Source organism: Babylonia areolata, chromosome 27 (genome assembly GCF_041734735.1).
Source record: "Babylonia areolata isolate BAREFJ2019XMU chromosome 27, ASM4173473v1, whole genome shotgun sequence".
Lineage (NCBI taxonomy): Eukaryota > Metazoa > Mollusca > Gastropoda > Neogastropoda > Buccinidae > Babylonia > Babylonia areolata.
In genome coordinates, this window is record NC_134902.1 from 40,626,277 (window position 1) to 40,644,485 (window position 18,209).

General features: G+C 43.7%; 1 protein-coding gene across 27 annotated transcripts in view; it reads right to left on the reverse strand.

Annotated features, from left to right (window-relative positions):
• Window positions 1–6,743: 6,743 nt before the first annotated feature.
• Window positions 6,744–18,209, reverse strand: part of LOC143301096 (nucleobindin-2-like) — a 54,172-nt gene continuing 42,706 nt past the window's right edge. For 2 of the 27 annotated variants that reach the window (XM_076615117.1, XM_076615146.1), the window contains exons 13-15: window positions 9,538–18,122; window positions 9,126–9,445; window positions 6,744–9,077 (exon numbers count right to left, since the gene is read on the reverse strand). In XM_076615117.1, coding sequence (XP_076471232.1) covers window positions 18,003–18,122 — 120 coding nt within the window. In that variant the 3' untranslated portion in view covers window positions 6,744–9,077; window positions 9,126–9,445; window positions 9,538–18,002. Of the gene's footprint in view, window positions 9,078–9,125; window positions 18,123–18,209 lie in introns of all 27 variants that reach the window. The other 25 variants (XM_076615142.1, XM_076615143.1, XM_076615119.1 and 22 more) reach the window with 25 other exon arrangements.

Here is an 18,209-nt window from a genome sequence, read left to right on the forward strand (position 1 = left end):
GCCAAGGCTGCCAGTGCAGGTGACTCACTGTGGGGCATGGACGCCATCACTGACTGATTTTTTTTTCTTTTTTTAGGGTGTGAATTATCTGATGGCGTTCTTTTGTTCTGGATGCCTGTACCAATATGTAATTGTGTGTGGAAGTAGATTTTCTTCATTTTCTGACATAAAACTTGACAGAATTCTCAAGGTCAGAGGCATGCCCCAGGTGTATGCACATGGGTGTAACTGCACTTGTGTCTGATTTTCTTTTTGGGGTGTGCCCCCCCACCCTCCTCAACTTCCCAAGAATCTCCAGGATCGATAATAACTTCTTTTTTTCTTTCCAGTCCTGATAATGGCTCTGTGTGGTTGGCTGGGCTTGAAACGACGGAGAGAAATAAATATAAAAAACTGATAGAATGTTCATCCACATAGAGACATGTCCTAGATTTGTATGCATGAATATATGAGGTGTGTTCAAAAAGTATCCCACCTTTGTTCATAAAAACTTGTATCCAGATACAAGAAATTGACACTAATCTTCAAAGTAGTCCCCTTGGGCTGCCACACACTTCTCCCAACGGTTCTGCCACTGTCGGAAGCAGTGCTGGAACGCCTCTTTTGGGATGGCGTGCAGCTGGTCCGTCGCATTCTGCATGATGTCTTCTCTGGACTGAAATCTGGTCCCTTTCAGGGGCATTTTCAGCTGTGGGAACAGCCAGAAGTCACATGGAGCCATGTTGGGAGAGTAGGGAGCTTGACGAAGCACAGGTGTGCATCACCAGGGTCCTCAGTTGGTCAGTGACGATCTCATTTCAGGATGTTGAGGGCCTACCAGAACGTGCTTCACTCTCCACTGATGTGCGGCCATCTTTGAAACGGTTGTACCACTCACTTTATATATGTGGTGCCCATTGCTTCGTCCCCGAAGTCCTGTTGAATCTTGTGGATTGTTTCCACTTGGGAATCGTTAAGTTTGACACAAAATTTGATGCAGTAGCGTTGTTCAAGTTTTTCAGTCATTTTGTCAAAAACAAAAATCCGACGGCACTTACACTTCCTCACTCATCGGCGGTCTGCTGTCAACTGACAGCTTCTGCAGGCGGGAAAAATTCACGCATGTGCATTAGGGTCACTTACATACGTGCACCAAACCACGCCTCCTGAGCTTCATTTATTTACGCACGAATAATTAAGGTTGGATACTTTTTTAACACACCTCGTATACAACTGTACTTTTAGCTCAGTTTCCTTTCCAGGATTATTTTTCCCCAGTCTCAGTGAGATCAGTATTGTGTTGAGTCATTTTCCTTTCCAGGACTTTTTACCCCATTTCTGTGAGATAAGTATTGTGTGGAGTCATTTTCCTTTCCAGAACTTTTTACCCCATTTCTGTGAGATCAGTATTGTGTGGAGTCATTTTCCTTTCCAGGACTTTTTACCCCATTTCTGTGAGATCAGTATTGTGTGGAGTCATTTTCCTTTCCAGGACTTTTTACCCCATTTCTGTGAAATCAGTATTGTGTGGAGTCATTTTCCTTTCCAGGACTTTTTACCCCATTTCTGTGAAATCAGTATTGTGTGGAGTCATTTTCCTTTCCAGGACTTTTTACCCCATTTCTGTGAGATCAGTATTGTGTGGAGTCATTTTCCTTTCCAGGACTTTTTACCCCATTTCTGTGAGATCAGTATTGTGTGGAGTCATTTTCCTTTCCAGAACTTTTTACCCCATTTCTGTGAGATAAGTATTGTGTGGAGTCATTTTCTTTTCCAGGACTTTTTACCCCATTTCTGTGAGATCAGTATTGTGTAGAGTCATTTTCTTTTCCAGGACTTTTTACCCCATTTCTGTGAGATCAGTATTGTGTGGAGTCATTTTCCTTTCCAGAACTTTTTACCCCATTTCTGTGAGATAAGTATTGTGTGGAGTCATTTTCCTTTCCAGAACTTTTTACCCCATTTCTGTGAGATCAGTATTGTGTGGAGTCATTTTCTTTTCCAGGACTTTTTACCCCATTTCTGTGAGATCAGTATTGTGTGGAGTCATTTTCCTTTCCAGAACTTTTTACCCCATTTCTGTGAGATCAGTATTGTGTGGAGTCATTTTCCTTTCCAGGACTTTTTACCCCATTTCTGTGAGATCAGTATTGTGTGGAGTCATTTTCTTTTCCAGGACTTTTTACCCCATTTCTGTGAGATCAGTATTGTGTGGAGTCATTTTCTTTTCCAGGACTTTTTACCCCATTTCTGTGAGATCAGTATTGAGTTCAGCCCTGGTGTAGTCATGAGCAGGGGGCTGGGCATGTGTGTGTTAATGTGTGAGTATGTGTGTTAATGTGTGTGTGTGAGTACACATGTGAGTGTGTTTGTGAGTGTGTGTGTTAATGTGTGAGTGTGTGTGTTACTGTGCATGTGTGTGAGTGTGTGTGTGTTAATGTGTGTGTGTGTGAGTTAATGTGCATGTGTGTGAGTGTGTGTGTTGATGTGTGTGTGAGTGTTAATGTGCATGTATGTGAGTGTGTTAATGTGTGTGTGTGTATTAATGTGTGTGAGTGTGTGTTAATGTGTGTATTAATGTGTGTGTGTGTGTGTGTGTGTGTGTGTGTAAAGCCAGCAGCCCCCAGAAGCGGAAGAGTGACAGTGTGGGAGGAGGGACGACGAAGAAGAGCAAGGCCAAGTGAAGGCTGAGCATACTGAGCTGCACGACTCATCACCACCCTCACCTGCAGGGAGACAACTGTGCCGACTTCACCAGCACTGACCTGGGGATTCTCTCCTATTGGCTGCTCGATGGACGTGACGGGGTCACTGGGGTCAGAGGGACAGTCTGCCTGCCTGTCACAGTGTGCTGGAATGGACAGGCTTTGTTGTGGACTGGCATTGTTGACAGGCTTTGTTGGTGAAATGGACTGGCAATGTTAACAGGTTTGCTGTTGTAATGGACAGGTTTGTTGCTTAAATAGACAGGCCTTGTTGTAATGGACAGGTTTTGTTGTAATGGACAGGTTTTGTTGTTGTAATGGACAGGCCTTGTTGTAATGGACAGACTTTGTTGTTGTAATGGACAGGTTTTGTTGTAATGGACAGGCCTTGTTGTTGAAATGGACAGACTTTGTTGTTGTAATGGACAGGCCTTGTTGTAATGGACAGACTTTGTTGTTGTAATGGACAGGCCTTGTTGTAATGGACAGACTTTGTTGTTGTAATGGACAGGCCTTGTTGTAATGGACAGACTTTGTTGTTGTAATGGACAGGCCTTGTTGTTGAAATGGACAGACTTTGTTGTTGTAATGGACAGGCCTTGTTGTAATGGACAGACTTTGTTGTTGTAATGGACAGGCCTTGTTGTAATGGACAGGCCTTGTTGTAATGGACAGACTTTGTTGTTGTAATGGACAGGCCTTGTTGTAATGGACAGGCCTTGTTGTTGTAATGGACAGGCCTTGTTGTTGTAATGGACAGACTTTGTTGTTGTAATGGACAGGCCTTGTTGTTGAAATGGACAGACTTTGTTGTTGTAATGGACAGGCCTTGTTGTTGTAATGGACAGGCCTTGTTGTTGAAATGGACAGGCCTTGTTGTTGAAATGGACAGACTTTGTTGTTGTAATGGACAGACTTTGTTGTTGTAATGGACAGGCCTTGTTGTTGTAATGGACAGGCCTTGTTGTTGTAATGGACAGGCCTTGTTGTTGAAATGGACAGACTTTGTTGTTGTAATGGACAGGCCTTGTTGTTGAAATGGACAGACTTTGTTGTTGTAATGGACAGGCCTTGTTGTTGAAATGGACAGGCCTTGTTGTAATGGACAGGTTTTGTTGTAATGGACAGGTCTGTTGTTGAAATGGACAGATTTCACTGTGTATTGATGACCACCACATGACCAGGTACATAGCATGGTCACATGCTTTCCTGGTGTAACATTACCCAGATGCTCTATACCTATCAATCACAAGGCCAGGGCAGTCACTGCAAATCTTGGTCTCACGTGGTGATGCTCAGCTAATCACATGCGTGTTGACATTGAAACAGCACTAGGTTGACCAGTCAGTTTAATCGTAGCAGTTAAAACCGTGTAGGTAGGCCCAGGTGTTTGTATGTCTTGTAGATAAAATATATGTTTGCTGATTTGGCTTGGAGGCCGAGTGTTCCTACCTAAATGAGGAGTTTGAAGGATGCAAACCATGTAAGATATATGAATCCTGAGACAAAAACATGGCAGAAAGCTTCAACAAAAAATAATCATACATGAAAGTAACATTTCTCAATTTCGATAACGTCACTTATCTCCAAAAGTGACGGCCATTGAGAATGATTAATTACCTCCTGCCGGGGAGGGCGTTTCATTGGCAAGCAGACGGCGATCTAATGGCTAGATGACTTATCACAGAGTTGCAGTGAAAAGTTTCGGCTGAGAAGAGCAAATAGATGGGCGTGGTTTGCGTCAGTTTGACATGGTACAGTACATGACACCAAATTGATGTTCCTGTCAAATTTCATCAGTTTGACATGGTGCAGTACATGACACCAAATTGATAATGTTCCTATCAAATTTCATCAGTTTGACATGGTGCAGTATAGGACACCAAATTGATAATGTTCCTATCAAATTTCATCAGTTTGACATGGTGCAGTATAGGACACCAAATTGATAATGTTCCTATCAAATTTCATCAGTTTGATATGGTACAGTATAGGACACCAAATTGATAATGTTCCTATCAAATTTCATCAGTTCGACATGGTGCAGTACAGGACACCAAATTCATAGTGTCCTATCAAATTTCCTGATCGTTCCAACAAACACTTGACAGGGGTTGGCATGTCTGACAGATTGATCTGATGTCCACTGTGATGTCCACTGTGTAGCCACCACCTGTGTAGCCACCACCTGATCTGATGTCCACTGTGTAGCCACCACCTGTGTAGCCACCACCTGATCTGATGTCCACTGTGTAGCCACCACCTGATCTATGTCCACTGTGTAGCCACCACCTGATCTGATTTCCACTGTGTAGCCACCACCTGTGTAGCCACCACCTGATCTGATGTCCACTGTGTAGCCACCACCTGTGTAGCCACCACCTGATCTGATGTCCACTGTGTAGCCACCACCTGATCTGATGTCCACTGTGTAGCCACCACCTGATCTGATGTCCACTGTGTAGCCACCACCTGATCTGATGTCCACTGTGTAGCCACCACCTGATCTATGTCCACTGTGTAGCCACCACCTGATCTGATGTCCACTGTGTAGCCACCACCTGATCTATGTCCACTGTGTAGCCACCACCTGATCTGATGTCCACTGTGTAGCCACCACCTGATCTGATGTCCACTGTGTAGCCACCACCTGATCTGATGTCCACTGTGTAGCCACCACCTGATCTATGTCCACTGTGTAGCCACCACCTGATCTGATGTCCACTGTGTAGCCACCACCTGATCTGATGTCCACTGTGTAGCCACCACCTGATCTGATGTCCACTGTGTAGCCACCACCTGATCTATGTCCACTGTGTAGCCACCACCTGATCTGATGTCCACTGTGTAGCCACCACCTGATCTATGTCCACTGTGTAGCCACCACCTGATCTGATGTCCACTGTGTAGCCACCACCTGATCTGATGTCCACTGTGTAGCCACTACCTGATCTGATGTCCACTGTGTAGCCACCACCTGTGGCATGGACCCAAGCTCTGTGCTCCAGGTGATGTCCACTGTGATGTCCACTGTGATGTCCACTGTGATGTCCACTGTGTAGCCACCACCTGTGGCGTGGACCCAGGCTCTGTGCTCCAGGTGATGTCCACTGTGATGTCCACTGTGTAGCCACCACCTGTGGCGTGGACCCAGACTCTGTGCTCCAGGTGATGTCCACTGTGATGTCCACTGTGATGTCCACTGTGTAGCCACCACCTGTGGCGTGGACCCAAGCTCTGTGCTCCAGGTGATGTCCACTGTGTAGCCACCACCTGTGGCGTGGACCCAGGCTCTGTGCTCCAGGTGATGTCCACAGTGACCAGGACCTCAGGTCAGCATCTACTGACTGGGGGGAGTTCAGCTTGTCACACAGACACAGCATTCAAGTGCAGGGTGTATTTGCATGTCTGTGTCTGTCCGCTGTGTGCATTGGGAACTATTTCTGTTTTTTTTTTCTCTTCATGCGTTTGCCCGCACTGTCGTGTGTGTGTGTGTGTGCGAGCGCGCGCGCACATGCAGGTTTGTAAATGTGCATTCATTTGTATGTCACTGTATTTTGCATCAAAACTTCACACATATAAATTGTGATGTACTCAGGTAAAGTGTTTACAAAACTGACATTTTTTTTTTCCAAGTCCTTGTCATCATTTTTAAAGACTCTGGTTTCAGACTCAGGGAGACAACTTTATACTCATGCGTTTACATATATACTTTGAACTGGTTGTACATACATACTTTGAGTTTTTTTGTAAATATATACTTAAAGTCTTTTGTGAGAAGGGTACTTTTTGAATGAGTTATGTTTGTAGTATTCTTCTGAAAGGTATGCTTGAGCCAACTTTAATGTAAGATGTTATATTTACATGAATGTGCCTGACATTCCAGTGACCAATAGTCCTGGTAAAACTGAAGAGTTGTGTATTTCTACAGCAACCTCTCACACCAAGATGCAGTCATCATTCATTGTGCTAAAATGTATTATAACATTTTCAGAATATCAACTAAAACACAAACACAAATTAATCAAGCAAACAAAATGAAAAAAAAAAGCCAACAGGTAACTCCTGGCAGGTGTGTGTATTCTCACAAATGTCATGTACAATCATAGGATCAAAAATCACTTTGATCATAAATCAAAACATATAATCTTTTTTTCTTTTTCTTTTTAATAACAGTTATTCCAAGCTAGATCACAGATAATACCTCAGAAACCTTAGTGGTTTTCGACATGCAAATTTCTTTTAACAGTCCTAACCCACTTGTGAAGAAACAAAACAACAAAAGAAAAAAACAAGAAGAAACCCACATGAAACCTAACAGATTTTGACTATTGCAAAAAAGAGAAATGCAACAGCCCCCTTTGTCATTATCATAACTGACTGTATGAATGTTTTGTTGTAACTGATTACCAATTACTAGAGAAAAGTTCAGGAATCCAAAGACTTGCAATATCGATTCTAACAAATGCCTTCAAAAGGTCACAACAAACAGTATTTACAAATGACACTTGCTTTCTGTGTGTGTGTGTGTGTGTCAGTTGCAAGTTCCAGGATCACTGCACCTGGATGAAGAAGACTTCTTGTGTGTGACCCTTTTAACTCTGCCATATGAACAGCTACACTCTGTTTTCAAGGTGACAAACCACATCAATTTTCAGCAGCATGAGTGTACAGAGTAAACAGATTATTTCGACTGTGCCAAAAAAAAAACTAATCATTACAAACGTGTAAGATATCTGGGGGGAATATGAAAACACATATGCATTTCAGAAATAAAATGCTGTCCTTTGGTGATTAAACACAATACAAAAATTTACACCTTTCCACAAACACACATTGAAAAGAAAGAAAAAAGAGAAAGTAAATACCAACAAACCGATAGATGAAAACAAATGTCAAAATGATCCCCAACCCTGTAACTCCAGCAGTTACTTCACAGCCCTGGAATGATACGAGAGGGAGCCAGGTTCTCTGTGGAACCTGACTGAAGTAGCAGTCACAGTGCAGTCTGTTGACCTTCCACACAAAGACAGTCACCAAACACCCAGTGCAGTCTGTTGACCTTCCACACAAAGACAGTCACCAAACACCCAGTGCAGTCTGTTGACCTTCCACACAGACAGTCACCAAACACCCAGTGCAGTCTGTTGACCTTCCACACAAAGACAGTCACCAAACACCCAGTGCAGTCTGTTGACCTTCCACACAAAGACAGTCACCAAACACCCAGTGCAGTCTGTTGACCTTCCACACAAAGACAGTCACCAAACACCCAGTGGAGTCTGTTTACTACCTTCCACACAAAGACAGTCACCAAACACCCAGTGCAGTCTGTTTACTACCTTCCACACAAAGACAGTCACCAAACACCCAATGCAGTCTGTTTACCTTCCACACAAACAGTTGGACACCAGACACCCAGTGGAGTCTGTTTACCTTCCACACAAAGACAGTCACCAAACACCCAGTGGAGTCTGTTTACCTTCCATACAAAGACAGTCACCAAACACCCAGTGCAGTCTGTTGACCTTCCACACAAAGACAGTCACCAAACACCCAGTGGAGTCTGTTTACCTTCCATACAAAGACAGTCACCAGACACCCAGTGGAGTCTGTTTACCTTCCACACAAAGACAGTCACCAGACACCCAGTGGAGTCTGTTGACCTTCCACACAAAGACAGTCACCAAACACCCAGTGCAGTCTGTTTACCTTCCACACAAAGACAGTCACCAAACACCCAGTGCAGTCTGTTTACCTTCCACACAAAGACAGTCACCAAACACCCAGTGGAGTCTGTTTACCTTCCACACAAAGACAGTCACCAAACACCCAGTGCAGTCTGTTTACCTTCCACACAAAGACAGTCACCAAACACCTAGCGCACTGTTTACCTTCTACACATAAAACAGTCACTCACCAAACACATAGTGCAGTCTGTTTACCTTCTACACATAAACAGTCACCAAACACCTAGTGCACTGTTTACCTTCTGCACATAAACACTCACCAAACACCTAGTGCACTGTTTACCTTCTACACATAAACAGTCACCAAACACCCAGTGCACTGTTTACCTTCTGCACATAAACAGTCACCAACCACCTAGTGCACTGTTTACCTTCTACACATAAACAGTCACTCACCAAACACAGTGCAGTCTGTTTACCTTCTACACATAAACAGTCACTCACCAAACACCTAGTGCACTGTTTACCTTCTGCACATAAACAGTCACCAAACACCTAGCGCACTGTTTACCTTCTACACATAAACAGTCACCAAACACCTAGTGCACTGTTTACCTTCTACACATAAACAGTCACCCAACACCTAGCGCACTGTTTACCTTCTACACATAAACAGTCACCAAACACCCAGTGCACTGTTTACCTTCTGCACATAAACAGTCACTCACCAAGCACAGTGCAGTCTGTTTACCTTCTACACATAAACAGTCACCAAACACCTAGTGCACTGTTTACCTTCTGCACATAAACAGTCACTCACCAAACACAGTGCAGTCTGTTTACCTTCTACACATAAACAGTCACCAAACACCTAGTGCACTGTTTACCTTCTGCACATAAACAGTCACTCACCAAACACAGTGCAGTCTGTTTACCTTCTACACATAAACAGTCACTCACCAAACACCTAGTGCACTGTTTACCTTCTGCACATAAACAGTCACCAAACACCCAGTGCACTGTTTACCTTCTGCACATAAACAGTCACCAAACACCTAGCGCACTGTTTACCTTCTACACATAAACAGTCACCAAACACCCAGTGCACTGTTTACCTTCTACACATGAACAGTCACTCACCAAACACCCAGTGCACTGTTTACCTTCTACACATAAACAGTCACCAAACACCTAGCGCACTGTTTACCTTCTACACATAAACAGTCACCAAACACCCAGTGCACTGTTTACCTTCTACACATAAACAGTCACCAAACACCCAGTGCACTGTTTACCTTCTGCACATAAACAGTCACCAAACACCTAGTGCACTGTTTACCTTCTACACATAAACAGTCACTCACCAAACACCTAGCACACTGTTTACATTCCACACAAAGTCACCAAACACCTAGCGCACCGTTTACCTTCTACACATAAACCGTCACCAAATACCTAGCGCACCATTTACCTTCTGCACATAAACAGTCACTCACCAAATACCTAGCGCACCGTTTACCTTCTGCACATAAACAGTCACTCACCAAACACCTAGCGCACCGTTTACCTTCTGCACATAAACCGTCACCAAATACCTAGCGCACCGTTTACCTTCTGCACATAAACAGTCACTCACCAAACACCTAGCGCACCGTTTACCTTCTACACATAAACCGTCACCAAATACCTAGCGCACCGTTTACCTTCTGCACATAAACAGTCACTCACCAAATACCTAGCGCACCGTTTACCTTCTGCACATAAACAGTCACTCACCAAATACCTAGCGCACCGTTTACCTTCTGCACATAAACAGTCACTCACCAAATACCTAGCACACCGTTTACCTTCTACACATAAACAGTCACTCACCAAACACCTGGCGCATTCTGTTTACATAAAGTCACAGCACATACTTTGACAACCGATGCACAAAAGACAGGTCAAAGTGACGGCATCATTCTCCAAACAAACTGATGTACCTGATCAAAAATCAAATGAAGCACACTGAGAAACTTGGGGTGAAAAAAGAGTCTTAGAACTTTCTGTCCTCTGTGAGAGGAGAGATCACTTTGAATTAAGCAGAAATCAACTGTATCAGATCTGTGGTTTCTAAAAACCACATCCGTGACCCAGGGGAGCAGGAATACATTGGGGATCATCTGTACAATCTTGAACAAACACTGGTTGGAGTCAACTCCATGATGACCAAACCTGGTGTGACAATGACAGCAGTTATACTTTACATGAAAGGTTACACTGCACACTTCACATGTAACTTCACACTTCACGCATGTAATATCAAACTTTCCTTATGTAATATATTTTACATTCATTTCTGAAATTTGTCATTTATCTCCTGACACAAAATCATCCGACATGTAGCAAATGTTTAGTACCCAAGAAAACATCTGGAACACACATACACTGATCACAATTGTGACTTGAGGGGCTTGTAATAATGGGATTTGATGTTTCTTTCTTGTGATCATGTTCCACTCCACGACATTAACTCCATTCTCAATCTGTCTTCAATTACACAGCTATCATACAATGTACATTTTTATGTTCAGGTGTTAGTATATTAAGAAAAAAAGAAAACATGTGGCACCAAACTTGCATGGCACTTCCAAGATGTATGTTGAGACAAGAGAGTGTGATTCTACCTCAAAGACCTACCCAGCACAAGTATAACAACCGGGCCTACATTTAATAGCCAGGATTCACTGGCAATGGTGCAGGGAATGTGGTCAATGGTGTCCCAGGAAAGTGTCCAGCTTTTGAATGACCCATTATCTGATGCCTCAAGGTCACACTGTTCAGGGCTTGGGTTTTCCACAGTGACAGTGGACACATACAGTCATGGACAGTGTACACACGTACCACAAGTCATGGACAGTGTACACACGTACCACAAGTCATGGACAGTGTCGACACACATACCACAAGTCATGGACAGTGGACACACACATTCCACAAGTCATGGACAGTGGAGACACACATACCACAAGTCATGGACAGTGGACACACACATTCCACAAGTCATGGACTGGAGACACACATACCACAAGTCATGGACAGTGTCGACACACATACCACAAGTCATGGACAGTGGACACACACATACCACAAGTCATAGACAGTGTACACACATACCACAAGTCATGGACAGTGTCGACACACATACCACAAGTCATGGACAGTGGACACACACATACCACAAGTCATGGACAGTGTACACGGTGTCGACACACATACCACAAGTCATGGACAGTGTCGACACACATACCACAAGTCATGGACAGTGTACACACATACCACAAGTCATGGACAGTGGACACACACATACCACAAGTCATGGACAGTGTACACAAATCATGGACAGTGTACACACATACCACAAGTCATGGACAGTGGACACAAGTCATGGACAGTGTACACACATACCACAAGTCATGGACAGTGTACACAAATCATGGACAGTCTACACACATACCACAAGTCATGGACAGTGGACACAAGTCATGGACAGTGTACACACATACCACAAGTCATGGACAGTGGACACAGTGTCGACACACATACCACAAGTCATGGACAGTGTACACACATACCACAAGACATGGACAGTGTACACACATACCACAAGTCATGGACAGTGTCGACACACACACCACAAGTCATGGACAGTGTACACACATACCACAAGTCATGGACAGTGGAGACACATACCACAAGTCATGAACAGTGTACACATACACATACCACAAGTCATGGACAGTGTCGACACACATACCACAAGTCATGGACAGTGGACACGCATACCACAAGTCATGGACAGTGGACACACATACAAGTCATGGACAGTGGACACACACATACCACAAGTCATGGACAGTGTACACACACATACCACAAGTCATGAACAGTGGACACGCATACCACAAGTCATGGACAGTGTACACACACATACCACAAGTCATGGACAGTGCTGACACACATACCACAAGTCATGGACAGTGTACACACACATACCACAAGTCATGGACAGTGGACACACACATACCACAAGTCATGGACAGTGTCGACACACATACCACAAGTCATGGACAGTGTACACACATACCACAAGTCATGGACAGTGGACACACACATACCACAAGTCATGGACAGTGTCGACACACATACCACAAGTCATGGACAGTGTACACACATACCACAAGTCATGGACAGTGGACACACACATACCACAAGTCATGGACAGTGTCGACACACATACCACAAGTCATGGACAGTGTACACACATACCACAAGTCATGGACAGTGCTGACACACACACCACAAGTCATGGACAGTGTCGACACACACATACCACAAGTCATGGACAGTGTACACAAGTCATGGACAGTGTGCACACACACACCACAAGTCATGGACAGTGTCGACACACACACCACAAGTCATGGACAGTGTACACACACACACCACAAGTCATGGACAGTGTACACAAGTCATGGACAGTGTGCACACACATACCACAAGTCATGGACAGTGGACACAAGTCATGGACAGTGTACACACACATACCACAAGTCATGGACAGTGTACACACATACCACAAGTCATGGACAGTAGACACACACATACCACAAGTCATACAGTGGACACACACATACTACAAGTCATGGACAGTGCTGACACACACACCACAAGTCATGAACAGTGGACACACATACCACAAGTCATGGACAGTGGACACACACATACCACAAGTCATGGACAGTGTACACACATACCACAAGTCATGGAGAGTGGACACACATACCACAAGTCATGGACAGTGGACACACACAGCATATGAGTCCATGTGTCCATACCCCCTGACAGACTGATGTGTGGTCAACAGGACGTGCACACTGCAGGGTCACTGTATCCACCCCTCCTGACAGACACTGATGTGTGGTCAACAGGACATGTGCACACTGCAGGGTCACTGTATCCACCCCTCCTGACAGACACTGATGTGTGGTCAACAGGACATGTGCACACTGCAGGGTCACTGTATCCCCTGACAGACACTGATGTGTGGTCAACAGGACATGTGCACACTGCAGGGTCACTGTATCCGCCCCTCCTGACAGACACTGATGTGTGGTCAACAGGACATGTGCACACTGCAGGGTCACTGTATCCCCTGACAGACACTGATGTGTGGTCAACAGGACATGTGCACACTGCAGGGTCACTGTATCCACCCCTCCTGACAGACACTGATGTGTGGTCAACAGGACATGTGCACACTGCAGGGTCACTGTATCCCCTGACAGACACTGATGTGTGGTCAACAGGACATGTGCACACTGCAGGGTCACTGTATCCGCCCCTCCTGACAGACACTGATGTGTGATCAACAGGACATGTGCACACTGCAGGGTCACTGTATCCGCCCCTCCTGACAGACACTGATGTGTGGTCAACAGGACATGTGCACACTGCAGGGTCACTGTATCCACCCCTCCTGACAGACACTGATGTGTGGTCAACAGGACGTGCACACTGCAGGGTCACTGTACCCCCTGACAGACACTGATGTGTGGTCAACAGGACATGTGCACACTGCAGGGTCACTGTATCCACCCCTCCTGACAGACACTGATGTGTGGTCAACAGGACATGTGCACACTGCAGGGTCACTGTATCCCCTGACAGACACTGATGTGTGGTCAACAGGACGTGCACACTGCAGGGTCACTGTACCCCCTGACAGACACTGATGTGTGGTCAACAGGACATGTGCACACTGCAGGGTCACTGTATCCACCCCTCCTGACAGACACTGATGTGTGGTCAACAGGACATGTGCACACTGCAGGGTCACTGTATCCACCCCTCCTGACAGACACTGATGTGTGGTCAACAGGACGTGCACACTGCAGGGTCACTGTATCCCCTGACAGACACTGATGTGTGGTCAACAGGACGTGCACACTGCAGGGTCACTGTATCCCCTGACAGACACTGATGTGTGGTCAACAGGACATGTGCACACTGCAGGGTCACTGTATCCCCTGACAGACACTGATGTGTGGTCAACAGGACATGTGCACACTGCAGGGTCACTGTATCCCCTGACAGACACTGATGTGTGGTCAACAGGACATGTGCACACTGCAGGGTCACAAGGCACAGTGGAAGGTTAGAGGTCAGAGGTCAGATCTGGCCAACACGGTGATCAGTGAAGCCAGCAGAGAGGACATGCCACAATTTGATGTATCCCCAATAATTATCAATATTTTGATGACAACTTGCAGTTTAGCTACAGCTAAATAATTATCAATATTTTGATGACAACTTGCAGTTTAGCTACAGCTAAATAATTATCAATATTTTGATGACAACTTGCAGTTTAGCTACAGCTAAATAATTATCAGTATTTTGATGACAACTTGCAGTTTAGCTACAGCTAAATAATTATCAATATTTTGATGACAACTTGCAGTTTAGCTACAGCTAAATAATTATCAGTATTTTGATGACAACTTGCAGTTTAGCTACAGCTAAATAATTATCAGTATTTTGATGACAACTTGCAGTTTAGCTACAGCTAAATAATTATCAATATTTTGATGACAACTTGCAGTTTAGCTACAGCTAAATAATTATCAATATTTTGATGACAACTTGCAGTTTAGCTACAGCTAAATAATTATCAATATTTTGATGACAACTTGCAGTTTAGCTACAGCTAAATAATTATCAATATTTTGATGACAACTTGCAGTTTAGCTACAGCTAAATAATTATCAGTATTTTGATGACAACTTGCAGTTTAGCTACAGCTAAATAATTATCAGTATTTTGATGACAACTTGCAGTTTAGCTACAGCTAAATAATTATCAATATTTTGATGACAACTTGCAGTTTAGCTACAGCTAAATAATTATCAATATTTTGATGACAACTTGCAGTTTAGCTACAGCTAAATAATTATCAGTATTTTGATGACAACTTGCAGTTTAGCTACAGCTAAATAATTATCAGTATTTTGATGACAACTTGCAGTTTAGCTACAGCTAAATAATTATCAATATTTTGATGACAACTTGCAGTTTAGCTACAGCTAAATAATTATCAGTATTTTGATGACAACTTGCAGTTTAGCTACAGCTAAATAATTATCAGTATTTTGATGACAACTTGCAGTTTAGCTACAGCTAAATAATTATCAATATTTTGATGACAACTTGCAGTTTAGCTACAGCTAAATAATTATCAATATTTTGATGACAACTTGCAGTTTAGCTACAGCTAAATAATTATCAATATTTTGATGACAACTTGCAGTTTAGCTACAGCTAAATAATTATCACAATATTTTAATGACAACTTGCAGTTTAGCTAGAACTGAATAATTGTCACATTATTTTGATGAAAACTTGCAGTTTAGCTAGAGCTGAATGATTATCACAATATTTTTATGACAATTCGCAATTTAGCAAGAGCTGAATTATTGTCATAATATTTTGATAAAAACTTGCAGATAAGCAAGAGCTGAATAATATCGTAACAGTACTTTGATGACAACTCACAGTTTAGCAAGCGCCGAATAATTTGCACAGTATTTTGATGAAAACTCAGTCTAGCTTGAGCTGAATAATAACAACATTATTTTGATGACAATTCAGTTTGGCAAGTGCTGAATAATTAGCACAATATTTTGATCACAACTGACAGTTTAACTAGAGCTGAAAAATTAGCACAATATTTTGATGAAAACTTGCAGTTTAGCAAGAGCTGAATAATTGTCGCAATATCATCATGACAACTTGCAGTTTAGCAAGAGCTGAATAATTGTCACATTATTATCATGACAACTTGCAGTTTAACAAAAGCTGAATAATTGTCACATTATTATCATGACAACTTGCACTTTAGCAAAAGCTGCAGCAGAAGGAATGATCATCACAAAAGTGGCCAGTTATGGCTGGGGTGGCTGTCTGGTCAACATGGACTGAACAGACACACCTCGTAACAGGTGGTACTTTAAGTCACTGTTCTACTTTATAGGTACAGGAAAAACAATCCAGCTGCGTCTGAAAACAATCACTAACAACTCTCACTGGGAACATGCAATATAACCAAATATATCACAGTTTGTATTGCTGTTTTCTGGTGATTCTCATCTGCAGTACAGAAAAGAAAAAAGGCTATGCATGTCAATGTTTTGGGGACGGACAGACAGACATACAGACAGGCTAACAGACTGAAAGCTGGAGACAAAAAAAGGACAAACAGATTGTGCTCATTGTTTTTCCATCCTGGGCTGGCTGGCTTCGGCAATCTCAGCCGGGTTAAGAATATTCCTTAGTCTATGCCAGGTCTGCTTCACGTTAACAACTTTCCTGATTCTTTGCCAGGTTTGCTTCACGCTGGGAATTTTCCTAAGTCTGTGCTAAGTATGCGTCAAACTGGGAATTAAGTCTACACTAAGTTTGCTTCATGTTTGGAATTTTCCTTTGTCTTTGCCAGGTTTGCTTCACATTGCGAATTTCCCTCAGTATACACGAAGTTTTACATTGTGAATTTTCCTCAGTATAAACTAAGTTTTACATTGCGAATTTCCCTCAGTATAAACTAAGTTTTACATTGCGAATTTCCCAAATTATACACTAAGTTTTACATTGTGAATTTCCCTCAGCATAAACTAAGTTTTACATTGCAAATTTCCCTCAGTATAAACTAAGTTTTACATTGCAAATTTCCCTCAGTATAAACTAAGTTTTACGTTGTGAATTTCCCAAAGTATACACTAAGTATAATTCCATGTACAGAGGAACACTGACAACAGGAAGCAAACACTCAGTGCTGCACAGAAGGCTGACAAAGCAACGCTCAGTGCTGCACAGAAGGCTGACAAAGCAACGCTCAGCGCTGCACAGAAGGCTGACAAAGCAACGCTCAGTGCTGCACAGAAGGCTGACAAAGCAACGCTCAGTGCTGCACAGAAGGCTGACAAAGCAACGCTCAGTGCTGCACAGAAGGCTGACAACGCTCAGTGCTGCACAGAAGGCTGACAAAGCAACGCTCAGTGCAGTGCTGCACAAAAGACTGACAATGCTCAGTGCTGCACAGAAGGCTGACAAAGCAACGCTCAGTGCTGCACAGAAGGCTGACAAAGCAACGCTCAGTGCAGTGCTGCACAAAAGACTGACAATGCTCAGTGCTGCACAGAAGGCTGACAAAGCAACGCTCAGTGCTGCACAGAAGGCTGACAAAGCAACGCTCAGTGCTGCACAGAAGGCTGACAAAGCAACGCTCAGTGCTGCACTGAAGGCTGACAAAGGAAACCTGGCCCTGGTCTTGCCAGCTGTGTGTTCCCTGTGAGATGAAGGGCAGACAACTGGCCAGCAGACAAGACACCCCAGCACTGTGATGTCATCGCCCATATCTGTACAGTGCTGTTTTGATGAGATCCCTTCATTTTGATATTGATGCAGGCCGTGATACTTGACATGTTGTCATATGACGTGATGACCGACAGGTGTGATATGACATGATAACCGACAGGTGTGATATGACATGATAACCGACAGGTGTGACATGATGTGATGACTGACATTCCCGTCACTAGGCTGCTGCTGGCTGCTCCTGTTCTGACTCGGGTTGACCTTGACCTTGGTTGGGTTGACCTGGCTGACCTTGACCCTCAATGTGCTGACCTGGATCCACCACACCGGCCTGCTGGTTCTGACAGACAAGAAAAAAAAAAACATGACAGGGTTGACAACAAATTGAGAACCGCTTTGGAAGATGTACATCTGCAGTGTTTTTCTT